At 35.7% G+C, this 16,007-nt stretch overlaps 1 protein-coding gene across 1 annotated transcript in view; it reads right to left on the bottom strand.

Annotated features, from left to right (window-relative positions):
• The window catches only part of LOC122020956 (RNA pseudouridine synthase 6, chloroplastic-like), a 56,934-nt gene extending 43,565 nt beyond the window's left edge, over positions 1 to 13,369 (bottom strand). Inside the window, exons 1-2 of the mRNA XM_042579016.1 lie at positions 13,243 to 13,369; positions 12,397 to 12,729 (exon numbers count right to left, since the gene is read on the bottom strand). Of these exons, the coding sequence (XP_042434950.1) occupies positions 12,397 to 12,653 (257 nt within the window). The 5' untranslated portion in view covers positions 12,654 to 12,729; positions 13,243 to 13,369. The remainder of the gene's footprint in view (positions 1 to 12,396; positions 12,730 to 13,242) is intronic.
• Between the last annotated feature and the right edge of the window lie 2,638 nt (positions 13,370 to 16,007).

Genomic DNA, 16,007 nt, shown 5'->3' with positions numbered 1-16,007 from the left:
AATCATCAAACGGTTCTTAGTTAATCCCGCCTTTTGTACTGCTAGGATCCGACGGTCTCTCTCAATTAGTTTTCTTGCAGAATCCTTATAAACATTCGGCCAAAATCCTAAGACTTCGTCATTTCTCCTCCGACTCTTTGTTCTTCTCCCCTTTGACCTTAGTGATCCTTTCTCTCAAAGATATCGGAGCATAACGAGTGGTATACTCAGTGTTCTTCCAGTTTCACCCTCCACGAGGCTTACGACCTCCATCTAAACTACGGTATTCCTTCCTATATAGTCATTCCTACCCCAGAAGACCGTCCTCCACTAGAAAGCATTGCGGTCTTCAAGGAACAAGTCCTATCGGGTCTTCGATTTCCTCTACATACTTTCTTTGTTGATGTTAGTCTATATTTCAACCTTCCCCTACACCAACTTATTCCCCAATCCCTCAACATCCTAAGTGGTGTTGTTATTATTTTTCGCTTACTCAACGTCCTCTTATCCCCTCATCTATTACACCATTTTTCTGTCCTTATCAAATAAAGAATAGTCTGTTCAAATTTCAAGCGCGTCCTAAGGCGATTTTATTCAATAGAGTTCCACCATAGGGGGAATAGAGAGATAAATATTTCTTCATACGCCTTCCCTTTCCTCCACCTTATTCTGTAACTTGGTAACAGAGTCTTCCTTCTATCCCCAACTTGGGCAATATCCCCGCAGATCCAACCTTCCGTGCTTCTATGGAGAAACTAAAAGGTGCCAAGTTTAACTTACCCGCATTGACTATAAAAGCCTTATTATTTTCTTTTGGAATTACTCCGGTCGACATAGAACTGAGTGCTTCTTTTGGTGAGTTTATTCTCCTTATAAATAATTTTTTTGTCATTTTTTGATTGTTTATTATATAAGTTTTTAACCCTTACTTGTTTACATAGCTGAGGCTATTCTCCCAACTTTTTGATATAGAAATACTCAATTAATAAGAGCGGTTCTGACTATGATAGGAGAAGATTTACTAAAAGAACGTCAACTTAATCAAACTTCTTCCTCCATGTCTACTTCCTTCAGCTGAGCCAACATGAGAGCTATCTTTCAGCTCTTCAGAACAAGATACTCCTTGCATCGTCAGACGCAAAAAGTCCCGAACAGAGACTTTGGGCCCAAATTTACCTGCGATACCCATCGTCGAGCAAGTTCCCATTACTTTGGTCGAAATTTCTTATGATCGAGGTAAAGAGTCTGGGTCTCCAAAACATAGTCGTTCTCATTTTGCACTTGCTACGATGAGGCTAGGCCTTCTTATTCCTATGTCTCGTGTGATTCCCCCAGTTATTCCTCCTACCGAGATAACATCAGATACCAGAACTACTTTGCCAACTCTTTTACCAACCTTAGTCCCTCTTCCAACTAATCCCCGCGCGAGGTGGACCCCTTGTAGGAGATCCACCGACCGAGTGTCTAAAAGACCAGTATTTAAGCAAAATCTTGAGTTAGCTGCGCTAACGTCATCCGCCCAACCATCTCTCACTCCATCACAATCGCTCGAGCTTTCCCCTTCTTCTCCTCCCGGGTCTACAACCTCAATTAGCTCTTCATGTCTCTTTAAGCAATCCCATGGGTTACCATCCCAACAAGGACTAGATTTTACCTCCTTTCCACCTTATGGGATACCTAAGCTGAAAGGTTCATTGGCTGAATCATGATTACAAGCACAAAGACAAATACAAAGGAATATAATTTCCGAATGTGCTGATGAACACAACTGTAACGCTATGCAAGTTTTTGATTAAATTTTATTAGCTTATTGCTGCGAAGTATATCCAGTTCTATGCTTCAAGCCTACATTTGGGCCAACTAGCTATGGACCTGGAAAGGGCTAACAAAGTTTTAAAAGATAGAGTAGAAGAGTTGCAGGTTGCCCCTACTATTCCCAGTGATAAAACGATCCAATTACAAGGAAAAATAAAGCCACAAACTGAGCTTATCACTAGCATGGAGAAAACTCTGTAAAAATGTCACCAATTGCTATAGTCACAAGAGACGAACATGAAAAATTTAGAGCTTCAATTACAAAATAATGAGTCTAAGCTTCAAGTGGAGAGGACCCTAAAAGAGGAAGCCCTCTCATATTTAACTCTCAAGACTACCTTACTAGAAGAACTAAAATTTTCACATACCTCCAGATCTCCTGAGCTAAGCTAAGAGTTAGCCTCTTAGGATTTTTTGTTATTTACTAATCAGGATGAGTTGAGAGCCCAAGATGCACAAATAGCCTCATTACTATCTGAGCTAAACCAGATCAAAATCGAACGGGCTACTCTCCAAGCCGAGCGAGAGGCTGCTCGATCTGAACTATAGTCCTATAAGGCAGGGGAAGACGAGCGAGGTGAAGCCAAACCAAGAACTTATCTCGACTCTCTTGCATTTGGCGAAACACTTGTCACCCGTATTGCGAAGACTCTTAGCCATGCAGTTGGAGGAGTCATTCAGCAATTACGGGAGGGTGGTTATCTATCTGTCGAACCCCCTTCGAATTTCATAGATCGTCGTCGGCTTAATAGAGAACTTCCAAAAGATATCTTAAGTAAATTTGATTAAACATATATCCATGTGCTCCATTCTTGTGTTATCTTATAACTTGTGTTATCTTATAGAAATAGCATGTCCAAAAAACATCCAAAGCAATGTTACATGGTATTTGTTGCTTTACGTGACTTAACGCCGCTCTAGAGTCATCAGCACCTTTACGGAGACAATGAGCTCCTTGATATGTTCATGTTGCGCGCCCCAAGAAATTCCCCTTATATATATATATATATATATATATATATATACGAGTAAGCTTCTTGATGAACTTTCGAACGAAATAATAAGCTGGGCGAGAATATAACGCTGAGGAAAATAATCCGTCCGAACATATATATGAGTGAGCTTCTTGATGAATTTTCAGACGAGATAATAAGCTGGGCGAGAATATAATGTCGAGTGAAATAACCCGTCCAAATATATATATATATATATATATATATATATATATATGAGTGAGCTTCTTGATGAACTTCCGGACAAAATAATAAGCTAGGCGAGAATATAACGCTAAGCAAAACAAACGTCCGAACATATATATGAGTGAGCTTCCTGATGAACTTTTGGAGGAAATAATAAGCTGGGTGAGAATATAACGCCAAGCGAAATAACCCGTCCGAATATACGTATACAATTTCTATAATGAATTCCCGAATTGGATAATATTATGAGCGAACTACTACACCCAGCGACACTGAGTGAAATAAACAGGCCGTATATATATATATATATATAAACAATCTCCATAATGAATTCCTGAACTGAATAATAAGCCGGTCAGATCTGTGATTCCGAACGAAATAAATAAACCGAATATTTGTAAACATTTCATGATGAATTCTCGGACTGAATAATAAATCGGTCGGCTCTCTGATGCCGAACGAAATAAATAGATAAGATATTTGTAAATATTTCATGATGAATTCCCGGACTGAATAATAAACCTGTCGGATCTATGATGTCGAGCGAAGTAAACCGACCGGATATTTATATCTTTAATGATATTTGGAATGAATATGATTTAAAGTCATAGTTCGACTTTATGAAATTTAAAGTCGAGCTTAACTATGTAGAGTTTAAAGTCTCCGGTCATCTGTTTATAGCGACTGATAGACTATGGGGTTTAAAGTCTCCGATCGTCTATTTATTGCGACCGATCGACTCAAAGGTTTAAAATCTCCGATCATCTGTTTAACATGACCATTGACTATAAGGTTTAAAGTCTTTGGTCGTCTGCTTAATGCGACCGACTAGAAGGTTTAAAGTTTCCGACTGTCTATTTAACGCAACCGATTGACTGTAAGGTTTAAAGTCTCCAGCCATCTGTTTAATACGATCAATTGATTGTAAGGTTTAAAGTCTCCGGCCATCTATTTGACGTGACCGATCGATTATAAGATTTAAAGTCTCCGACCGTCTATTTAACACGACCGATCAACTGTAATGTTTAAAGTCTCCGGTCGTCTGTTTGACACCACCGATCGACTGTAAGGTTGAAAGTCTCCGGTCGTCTGTTTAACGTAATCGATCAACTGTATGGTTTAAAGTCTCCCATCATCTATTTAATGCAATCGATCGACTGTAAGGTTTAAAATCTCCAGCCGTCTGTTTAATGTAAAGTCTCCCATCGTCTGTTTAACGCAATCGATCGACTTTAAGGTTTAAAATCTCCAGCCGTCTGTTTAATGCGACCGCTCGACTGTAAGGTTTAAAGTCTCTGATCGTCTGTTTATCATGACTGATCGATGTAGGGTTGAAAGTCTCCAGCCATCTGTTTGAAGCGACCGATCGACTGTGAGATTTAAAGTCTCTGACTGTCTGTTTGGCACAACCAATTAACTGTGAGGTTTAAAGTCTCCGGTCGTTTGTTTATCGCAACTGATCAACTGTTATAATTTCGCCTATACTTTTCATTAAATATATTAAGCAAAATACAAAGTAAGTTATAGGCATACTTGCCAAGCTCTATAAGGTTGTAGATGATTGACACTCCAAGGTTCATCTAATCTCTGGCCTTCAGCATCTTCTAAATAGTAATAACCAGAGATGAGCTTTTGTACCATCCTATAGGGTCCTCCCCATTGTGGCTCCAACTTATTAACATATCTGACCGGCTTGATGTGTTTCTAGACTAGATCGCCCACCTGAAAGAATATAGGAATAACCCTTTTGTTATAATTTACCTCATTCTTTAACGATATAGTATAAGCCAAGCTGCTGCCTTGTCCCGTACTTCTTCTATCAAGTCGAGTTCCATAAGACGCCAATCAACATTATTTTCATCATATAAGCGTCTTTGATCGGATTCCACGTCAATTTCAATCGGGATTATGGCCTCACCGCCATAAACCAAATGAAAAGGAGTTATACCTGTCGATTCTCGAGGAGTTGTGCAATATGCCCATAACACTAGGTAATTTGTCCACCCAACTTCTCCTAACATGATCTAATATAGTTTTGAGCCCTCTGATAATTTCTCTGTTTGTTACCTTAGCTTGCCCATTACTTTGTGGATAAGCCACAGAGGTGAAGGTTTGGGTAATACCATATTCCAAACACCATTCTTGAATTTTTCTATCTTGGAATTGCCTTCTATTATCATAAACCAGCTTATGTGGGATATCAAATCTGCAAATAATATGTTACCAAAAGAATTTGATAAATGCTTGTTCAGTAATTCTGGCCAATGGTTCAACTTCCACTCATTTTGAAAAATAATTCATAGCTACCAATAAAAACCTCCTCTGAGCAGGTGCCATAGGAAATGGTTCCACTATATCCAAACCTCCTCTGCGCTCTAGCGTTGATGAACAACTCCAGATCTTCCTGCGTTAAGGTGACGGTATTGAGTTTTCCAGCCTCCATCGCAAAGCTTCAGATTCAGGCGAAGATTCCCACAGACGACGCCAAACTTGATCCTGTCTGAAGGCTACGAGATGGTGCGCTGGCTCTGATAGGTGGTTGGTTGAAGAATAATGAGCTTCTCGAGATCTGAATGAACTCCTCAACGATCCTGCGCACAATCAGACGAGCCAACAAAGCATTAGTGACCTAAGACCGAGATGGAATCCCTAGCTAGGCTCTCCGACGCTTAAGTCAGTCTCCTCTCTTGAAAAGTGGAAGAAGAACAGTAACAAAAGTGCAAGAAAATAAGACTTCATATGTAAATGTTTGCGTACCTTGCCAGCGGAGAGAATTCTCCTTTTTATACCACCTCACATAACCTCCGCAATCGTGAGGTGGTTCCCGGTTTGTTAGAGTTTGTTAGGTGATAGAAGAAAGTACAACCTGAGCGTTTCATGATAGTTTTGAGAAATCTTTTTTCTACCCATAAATATACCTCTTTTGTCGTTTATGCTCTGTATCATTACTGAAGTTGTTGAAGGAGAATTATAACTAACTCATTAATGGGAAACCAATTAGTTTTCAAAGGAGATTTCAAGGGAATATTCCCCGACAATTATGACAGACTGTCAAAATGTTGTCTGCTGTTTGCCAACACATCTTAGCCACTCCACCAGGCCGGCTATCTTACTTGTTATTGTATTAATCTGCTCAACCATACATTAAATACTGCAAAAACTTGTTCAGAAACTAATATAATACCCTTATTATATCATAAGTTTACTTGAGGAGTCATAAAGCATGTATGTTAGAACTATATTTTAGGAGTACTATACCTTCAGATAATTTAAACCCGTCCAACCTTTAATAGGCCAGGCATATACAGAGAGCCATATGTTCAATCTATCCTCATCCGAATGATAGTGTATGTATAAAGAATTTTATGAGACAAAATGTTATTAAGTCCGTCCAAGCCTTGCCTGACCAGGTGTTCACAGAGAACCTTATATCCGTTCAACCATTACACTATCGAACGCGTATCGAGAGATATATATATAAGGTTAAGTACCTCTGGGTCTGCCCAAGCCTTGCCAGGCCGAGTGTTTAGAGAACCTTATGTCTGTTTCGCCTTTACCCAGCCGAACGCGTATCGAGAACTATAAATATAATGTTAAGTATCTCTGGGTCCGCCCAAGCCTTGCCCGACCGGGTGTTCACAGAGAAGCTTATGACCAGCCGAACGCGTATCGAGAGCTATATATATAAGGCTAAATATCTCTAGATCCGCTCGGGTCTTGCCCGGCTAGGTATTCATAGATAGAGAACCTTATGTTAGATCGGCTTTTGCCCGACCGATCGTATATTAAGAGTTTTATAGGGTTAATTACCTTTAGGCCCGCCCGAGCTTTGCCCGATCGAGCGCCCATAGAAAGTCTTACATTCGATCGGCCTTTGCTCGCCTGATCATATGTTAAGAGCTTTATATAAGGCTTAAATACATAGAGCCTAAGCGACCTTTCATCCGACCGAATTCTTCTAAGTACGACCGACCATTAATTGACCCAGCGCCCTATTTCTTATTTTCATCATAAGGCCTTAGAGTTCTTATATCTTACTAGGCTTGTAACTGGTCGGCCCTATACGAGCGTTCTGCTTTGGAACTACGCGGATGAGATTTAAGGATTCCGAGGCTAAGTGATCAACAGAACCAAATAACGAATACCACTTTATCTCTACTTTGACCACCACCTCATCTTACTTTGACCTCCACGTCATCTCCTAAACCCACTCGCCATAACCCATATCAATGGCCAATACAATTTTTTTCATATGGAGAACAAACATGGCAGGACGATTAGTAGTTGAGACATTCCAAATTCAACTAAAGACTAAAGACTAAAGACTTGTCAAAATCAGTATTAGTCTTGGAGTCAGATCAAAAAAAATCCAAGCAATGGTTAACAGCAACAAAAAGACAAAAAGAGATAAAGTTTATTTATTTTATATATGGTATTACAAAAGATGTTCTAATATTTTAAGGATGCATGTATCATTATTTATTAATAATACATAATCTCAATAATAAAAATAGATTAACAGTATCATATCATTGCACAAAATATTTAAACTAATATCAATAATATCATACTAATAATATCATATCATTATCTAATAGAATCATATTACACTTTACATGATATATCTCAAGGTTTAAAATTTCAAGCTATGTTGGAGTTTCTATTTATGATCAGAAGAATACAATTTTGGTATTGTATTGTGCCATACCGAAATTGTTTCAATACTTCTTAAAATATAAAAAATATTTTATTAATATTTAATTGTCATAGATAATTAGCACAAAATATTTAAACTCCGCCCATGATGACCGGTCATGGCCGGTCCCAAGCCCGGATAAAGGAGGAGGGTTGCGTTAGGTTGCCAGCCAGCGTCAAACTATGGCAAATATTTCATGAATGAATCCATTAAACTATTGTGCTAATGCTAGGTTGTTCCCCGGAAGGAACGCGTTGCAGGGTTCGACTGTAACGTCTCGGCAAGGACCGCTACATCTCTAGAACTCGGGTGTAGTGATAAATATGCAAGAGTTCACGTTACAGGGTCCGACTGTAACGTCTCAGCAAGGACCGCTACATCTCCATGAGAACTTGGGTGTAGTGTTAAATAGGCAAGAGTTCTCACACCATAGGTTAGATAAGAACAAATATGATAGGAAAACTAATAATCTAAGATTTGGAACATGGAACATAGGAACTCTCACTGGTAAATCAATGGAGGTAGTAGATATGATGATTAGGAGAAAAATTAATATTTTATGTGTACAATAGACAAAATGGACAGGTGAGAAGGCAAAGATGATAGAGAACTCGGGTTTTAAGTTATGGTACACTGGAAAGATTAAAACAAGAAATGGAGTGGGTATTATTGTAGATAGTTTGTTAAAGGATGAAGTTGTAAGAGTAGTTAGAAAAGGGGATAGAATTATAACCCTTAAGATAATAGTGGGGAAAGAAACTATGAACATAATTAGCGTATATGCACCACAAGTAGGATTAGATGAAGCTACCAAATTAAGGTTTTGGGAGGACTTAGATGAAATATTACAAAATATTCCACCAAATGAAAGGATTTTAATAGGAGATGATCTAAATGGGCATGTCGGAGTGAAAAATGAGGAATATGAGAGAGTACGGAATGAGGAAGGGAAAACTATATTAGATTTTGCGATAGCATATGACCTTATATTAGCTAATACGTTTTTTAAGAAAAGAGAAGAACACTTAGTCACATTCAAAAGTGGGAATAATAAATCGCAAATTAACTTTCTTATGGTTAGGAAGAAGGATAGAAAGATTTGTAGATTGCAAAGTCATCCTGGAGAAAGCTTAACTACCCAACATAGGGTAGTAGTGTTGGATATACGCCTCAAACATAGTATCAATAGAAAGAAAATATATACAATTCCAAGAATTAAGTGGTGGAAGTTAAAGGATGGGAAGCAACATATATTTAAAGAGAAGGTAGAAGTACAAACATTAGGTGAAATATACGATGACTCTAATATAACATGGGATAAGATGGTATCAAAGTTGAAAATAGTAGCTAAGAGTGTCCTCGGTGAGTCAAAGGGGCATGCACCGCTAAGTAAAGAATCTTGGTGGTGGAATGAGAAAGTACAAGAGAAAGTGAAGGAAAAACGAATAGCTTATAAGGAATTATATATTTGTAAGAACGAGGAAAATTTAAAAAAATATACAATAGTCAAGAAAGAAGCTAAGAAAGTAGTGAGTGAAGCAAAAAATGAAACTTTTGAACGGTTATATAAAAAATTGGATACAAAAGAAGGGGAAAAAGGCATCTATAGAATAGCTAAAGTGAGAGAAAGAAAAACAAGAAATCTTAGCCAAATAAAATGTATTAAAGATGAATGTAATAGGGTATTAGTAAGCGATGGAGAAATAAAAGAGCGGTGGAAGAGGTATTTTCATCAACTTTTGAATGAAGGTTTAGGAGACCAACTTAACTTAGGTAATTTAATTAGGTCAAATGAGCATCGAAATTTTAATTTTTATCGTAGAATTCAAACTTGATAAAACAAGCTTTAAACTTGTGATGGAAAAGCCGTTGAACTGATATTCCGATGAATACGAAGTACTTAGGAAACAAGGTATTGAATGACTTACAAAATTATTTAACATGATATTGAAACGAAGAAAATGTCTGATCGGTAGACGGTTAGACCGTAAGTACTTTAGTTCTTCTATGAAAGTAAAGGAGACCTACAAAATTATGAACTATAAGGGCATTAAGTTAATGAGTCATACCATAAAATTTTGCGAAAAAGTAAAATAAGGAAGAAGACCAAGGTAACTGAAAATCAATGGACTCCAACTTGAAAGGTCGACGATAGATTAGTTGACCTTATGACAGAGTTCCAAAGGAAATAATGTGGAGAAATCTAAAAATACAAGATGTTAGCGTAGTGTATATTGAAATGATTAAAGATATGTATGAGAATGTAATAACAAGAGTGAAGATTTCAAAAAAATTAATCGAAATATTTTATAGAGTTACATCATGGATCAACTCTAAATCCTTATCATTTTACACTAGTAATGGATGAACTCATTAGACACATCCAAGACATAGTGAATATTATTTGCAAATGTTACCATTTTAGTCGATGTGACATGTGAATGAATAAATGTTAAGCTCGAATCTTGAGGGAAAACCTTGAAAGTAAGAGGTTTTAAGTCTCGTAATGACAATTTATGAAATTTAAGTTTAGCAATGGTAGGCGTAACAAGGCAATCGTTAAGATAGACAAGTTACTCGTAAGTGACCTTAAAATATCTAGAATTATTTTTGTAAAAGGATAAAGGGGTTGATAAAGATGTTTTACATAAGATATAAACAGAATAGTTGAAATGGAGTAAGGCGTTAATAGTTCTTTGTGATTATACGATACCTCTAAAACTTAAAGGTAAGTTCTATAAAACCGTAGTTAAACATGCTATATTATATGGAGTTGAATGTTAGAAGATGAGCAGAAGATGAGAGTTGCAGAGATGAGGATGTTAAGGTGGATGTGTGGACATACGAGGATGGACAAAATAAGAAATGAGAGCATTAGAGAGAAAGTAGGAGTTGCATCTATTGAGGAAAAACTCAGAGAGACACGTTTAAGATGGTATGGACATGTACTTAGACGACCAATAAATGCTCCAGTTAAGCGATGTGAAACTATGATAAACATGCATATAAAACGAGGAAGAGGAAGACCAAAAAAGACTTGGTTAGCAATAATAAAACAAGATAAAATTTATTTAAATATAGATGATGATATAATAGGAGATAGAGCTCAATGGCGTAAAAGGATTCATACAGCCGACCCCACCTAGTGGGAAAAGGCTTGGTTGTTGTTGTTGTAGATACTTTTCTTAATAATTTGTCTCTATTTTCATCCTTAAAAGGAAGGGGAAAAATAGATGAAAGAGGGAAATACATTATTGAAAAGAAAGGAATTAATTGTAAAAAAATAAGAAAATGAAAGAGGAAAAAAAAAGAAAAATAAAATAAGCAAAATAACAAGTGGTACTATGTGGAGACCTTTGTGTGGCTACTGCAAGGTCATAGCGGCCTCACGACCTCTCAAAGGTCTTCGTCCTGTTGCCATGAGGTCGCAGTGGCCTCGTGACCTTGCAGAGGTCTCCATGTGGCCATCACAAGATCGTTGCTGCCTCATGGCTCCATCTAGTACCGACCAACATGTGAAATAGTAAATTCCGCACTCGATATCACAAACCATGATATATCTATTACATATAAATAAGTAATAGATCATATTCCTTAATATAGCATTTGTAAATAATAAAAATAAGAACATAATGAATCTAATATCAAATTTATTAAAAAAAAAAAGAATAACAAATTGCACTACATTATTAAATTATTTTGATAAAATTTTCTTATTACTTACTTGATAGTTACATTTGAAGCAAGTTCTATTTAGTGAAAAGTTGTAGGCTACTACAATCAAGAGAGATTAATGTATTCACTTTAGTCAACAACAAACTTACCCCACCAAATCCATAGTGATTGAGAGAGATGGATGAGGCATGTTTGGCAAGTTGCCATAAGATTGACAAGTGATGCTTGAATTTGCAATAAGTCTCAAAACTTTGGTTATATGAGTTGTTCAAGTGAGCAATATATGTCAAGCTTTGATAACATAAGAGATTCAAGTGAGATACCAAATTTCTCTTTCTTTCTTCCATGTGAGTTTTCTAGGATTCAAGTTGAAATTAGTTAAAAGTACTATATTAATTGGGTTTACCAAATTTCAAATAATATCATCCATTTGCATTCTTAATTTGACTAACAGTCAATTAATGTTGTTCATTTTCTGGTGAGATCTAACACATTTCTAATTAATTTTTAATTCTCTAAGGTTTTTTTAAACTTAAATCTTCATGAGATGTCTGATTTCCTGAAAAAGATCAGATAAACCATTGTTGATTCCGTATAGATAACTGATGACAACCACATTAACTAGTTAGTGTTGAGAAACCACTCAGCATCCAACAATGCCCATAGTAAATTAACTTCTAACTTGGCAAGTTGACCGTGGATGATACATGTAATATTATATCCCAAGTGGAGCCATCAAACATCTCTTTTGGCATCACATATTCGAAGTAGGTGCTCATAATACTTGAAAGGCGATATAATCATGACACCTTACTACGAGTTGAACTAGCTAAGGTGACATTTATTATATGCCATCCTAGATCTATTTCTATGGTTCTTCTCTTCTTAAGGAGAAGCTTCTAGATCTTCATGGATGAGTTCAACCACATTTATTATCCTATAAGGGCTAACCAAAAAATAAATAAATAAATTCAAAACCACCTGCTAACACAAGATCAAGAAAATACAACCAAATAGGGAGAAAAGCATTACCCATTAGTTAAACAGACACTTTCAACGGTAGATGCCTTCACTAATGTCGACTGTGCAATGTAGGTTTTCTTTTGCAAAACCCAATGTCGTTGCTCTGTAGGACTGTGATGGCACTTGTGGTTAGAGCCCACATTCAGTGAGTTAGCAAGAGTCATTTGAGAATGTAGAGCTCTGCAACAACGACTACTTGACCTCCATATAGATGAGATCAACGTGCTGGAAAGAATCAAATTAAAACCAGATGAGGAAGCAATCATTCTCTTCTATTTTGCCTAATGCTGTTCTTGTTTCCACCCTGCTCTGATATGAGGTGCTAGAATATGCTTCTTTCACCTGAAATAAAAGAGATTAGTCATATAGATGATGTAATCCTCGACAACTTAATTGTGTCATGCAAGAATCTAGACAAGAAGGTAAAATTTGGTAAGAAAAAATAAATTATTTGAAAATATTCTTAACCTAATAATTAACATGATATAATTACCACCACAAGCAATTAAAGGCAGTTTGTTATATATAATTGTAAGCAGATTATTGCTTTTTTTTTTTTACTTATGTTGATTATAGATCTCTGGGATTTGTCTAAAAGTTTCCATTCAAGAGGAAGCTTCACATTGAGGAACAGATAATAAAAGAACAAAGGCACTATTTGCTACATGTTCAAACTAGTTGTTCAACAGTCAATTTAGCCATGAAGAAGTCAACTAGATTAAAAAAAAAGTCTTCTCTTTGCCTCTAGTTTTGGTTTCTCATAGATGGATTATCGAATGTCAAAAACAAAACACTTGAGCGAGGGATCGATTTGAGGCAGAGGTAGACATTTTAATAAGGGATGAAGACGACTACCAACGGAAGCGATGGCGACGGCGGCTGTGGTGGCGACAGCGGCTGCGGCTGTGGCGGCGACGGCGGGAGCAAGTGAATCTAAAAGGATAGTGAACCCATCTTTTGCGTGACTCGGATATTTGCAGGCAGGCGCCCTTAAAATGCTCCTCCTTTTAAAATTAAAATTAAAAATTAAAACAGCACTTTATGGTATTTTTTATTTTAAAAATATTTTTATTTTAATTAATATTATTATAGCAACTATAATTTATTAAAATATATCAATTTAACTTAAATAATAACTATTAAAATAGATGAAAATAAACTAATTTAAATTAATCAAAATTATTATATAAAAATATTATTATATTAAAGTAATGTTTACTAACTTTATTAAAATTATTCAAAATTAATTAAAATCGTTTACCTTGGTTAAAATTACTTCAACATTTAGTAGAGGTTATGATTTAGTTATTACAATATTATAACAGTTATATAATAAGTTGTTATAATAGTTTTGAAGTGGTTATTGAATAAATAAAAAATGAGTTTAAGTAATATTGATATAAATAATAAAGAATATTTTGATATAAAAATGTTCTATATTAACGTAGGATAGAATAATGATTATATTAACGATCAAGAGAATTTGAGAAAAAGGTAAAAGTCATTCTTTAGATTTTATAAAAAAAAAAAATTTATTCAATAAAAAGAAGAATTATCCAAACAACTAAATAGATATTTATATTGATAGATCTTGACTCATAATATAATATGTAAAACTGTCAAAAAATATTATAAATACCATAAAAAAATTATTAAAAATAGTAAAAATTATGTTCAGGTCCTCAAAGATAAGATATTTTTGGACTGAAATTTGATGATTGTGAGTTTTACTCAGTAACAAATATAAATGTATGAAAGAGCTACGTGTGAGAGCAAATAGAGTTTCGATTTAATATCTGAATCAAAAAATTATAATCATTTGAAAATTAGATCTTTCTATATTGGCCTGCATCCTATGTACAGTATTTTTTTTTTTTTTGATAAGTTGAATTAAAAAATATTGAGTTGATTTATTTTAACACATTATAATAACTATGTCATACCTATATAACATCACTAGAATAAGAATATTTTCTAAACAAAAAATATATTGAAACGTTATATTAATTAATTTTCGAAAAATGGTGTCCCATTAAATTTAACCCTAAAGAGAGTGCACAATCTCAAAAAGAAAGAAATAAAGTGTTTGGTTCTACACTTAAACAAATAAGAAAATAAAATTTAATTATCTAAATGACCTAAGTTTCATTTAAACTCTCTTTCACTTTTATCCTATTGCGATGGCTTTGAATACCACAATAGAAAGACAACAAGGATTTTATAAGAAAAAATTTCTATTATATGATAGAAGTGAAGCAACCTTGAAGGCTTATAGTGTTAGCATAACATGACGCGACATTGTAACATCTTCAATGTTGAGGCATCAACAACCGTCGTCTGGAAGAGAAGATCTTACTAAGACCATGTGGCTAAGTTAGAGAGGTGAATAACGAACATCACTTATCTTTAAGATTTCACAATGCTTACTCAAGATCTTAGTTTGATTATTTAATCAAAAGCAATGAAAATAATAAAGAGAAGAATATAAATAAATGCCCTAAGATGTAGCATGGTTTGGCAACCTATCATCCTTTCAAGTGGATCATCCCTAAACCGACACTATCCTTTCTCCTTTAGAGAAAGATGGAGAAACCTCTGATAAACTCTTGGGAGATTTATAATGGAACACAATAAAAAGCTTAAATCAAGATTATAGAGGGGCTTAGAATCGCTTAGAATATCATTGGGAACGTTAGCCTTCAATTCTTTAGTCTTCTTTTAGCATGGCTATCATCACCTTCGAAAAATCATCAAGTGTCGATGTGATTAATATGGTAGAGGGGTGAGTACTACTTCCTACAATGTTAGCATTCCACAAAAATAAAGTATGCAACAAAAATAACAAGAACACAAACAAAAAGACAAACGCGAGTGTTTACATGATTTTACGTAGTTCGACAATTTCCAAGCTTTTACTCCATGGCCTATGATCCATCAAATGGATCACTCTCAAGAACCTTTATATTTCCTTATTCTCATGTGGCAAAAAAAAAAAAAGTGATTCGCTCGCCTCCAGCGCCCCCGTCAACTCGCCCCTAGGCCAACACGGTGGACGTAAATAACGGGTGACTACTAACCATTAGTGCAAGTGACGATAAATATCATAAATATAATAATATTTTTCTCGTTCTTTGTGGCAAAAAAAAGACGAATACACTCGCCCCCAGGGCCCCCGCCAACCCGTCCCAAAGCCAACACGGAGGAGGTAAATCACGGGCAGCTACTATAGCCTTTGGAATAGTGACTTGCTAAGGGAGGTAGTTACCTTGACTTTGTCAAGATTCGAACCCCATACCTCATTAAAGGTGGAGAAATCTCTTACAAATAAATTAATATGATAAATACAATAATGTTAATACATTATTGAGATCTCCCATTCTAGATCTCAAGCATTCTTTCTTTCTTGAGTTCTCTCTTCTCCTCTCTTTTTAACTACCATAGTGTGTTCCAAGGGATGAACTACTATGGGAGGAGCCGATTGCATCTTGGAAGATAATTGTTATTCCGCCAACCCAATAGAAGGATGACTGCATCTTCTTCTCACCTCTATTCAATTAATTCCATCCTTGTCTCTTGATGAGGATCGATCTTTTATGGATCATGGCACCCAAGATCATTTG

This window comes from Zingiber officinale, chromosome 9A (assembly GCF_018446385.1).
Source record: "Zingiber officinale cultivar Zhangliang chromosome 9A, Zo_v1.1, whole genome shotgun sequence".
In the NCBI taxonomy this organism is placed as follows: Eukaryota; Viridiplantae; Streptophyta; class Magnoliopsida; order Zingiberales; family Zingiberaceae; genus Zingiber; species Zingiber officinale.
Note: the sequence above shows the minus strand (reverse complement) of the source record. Positions and strands in the feature narration are given on the sequence as shown.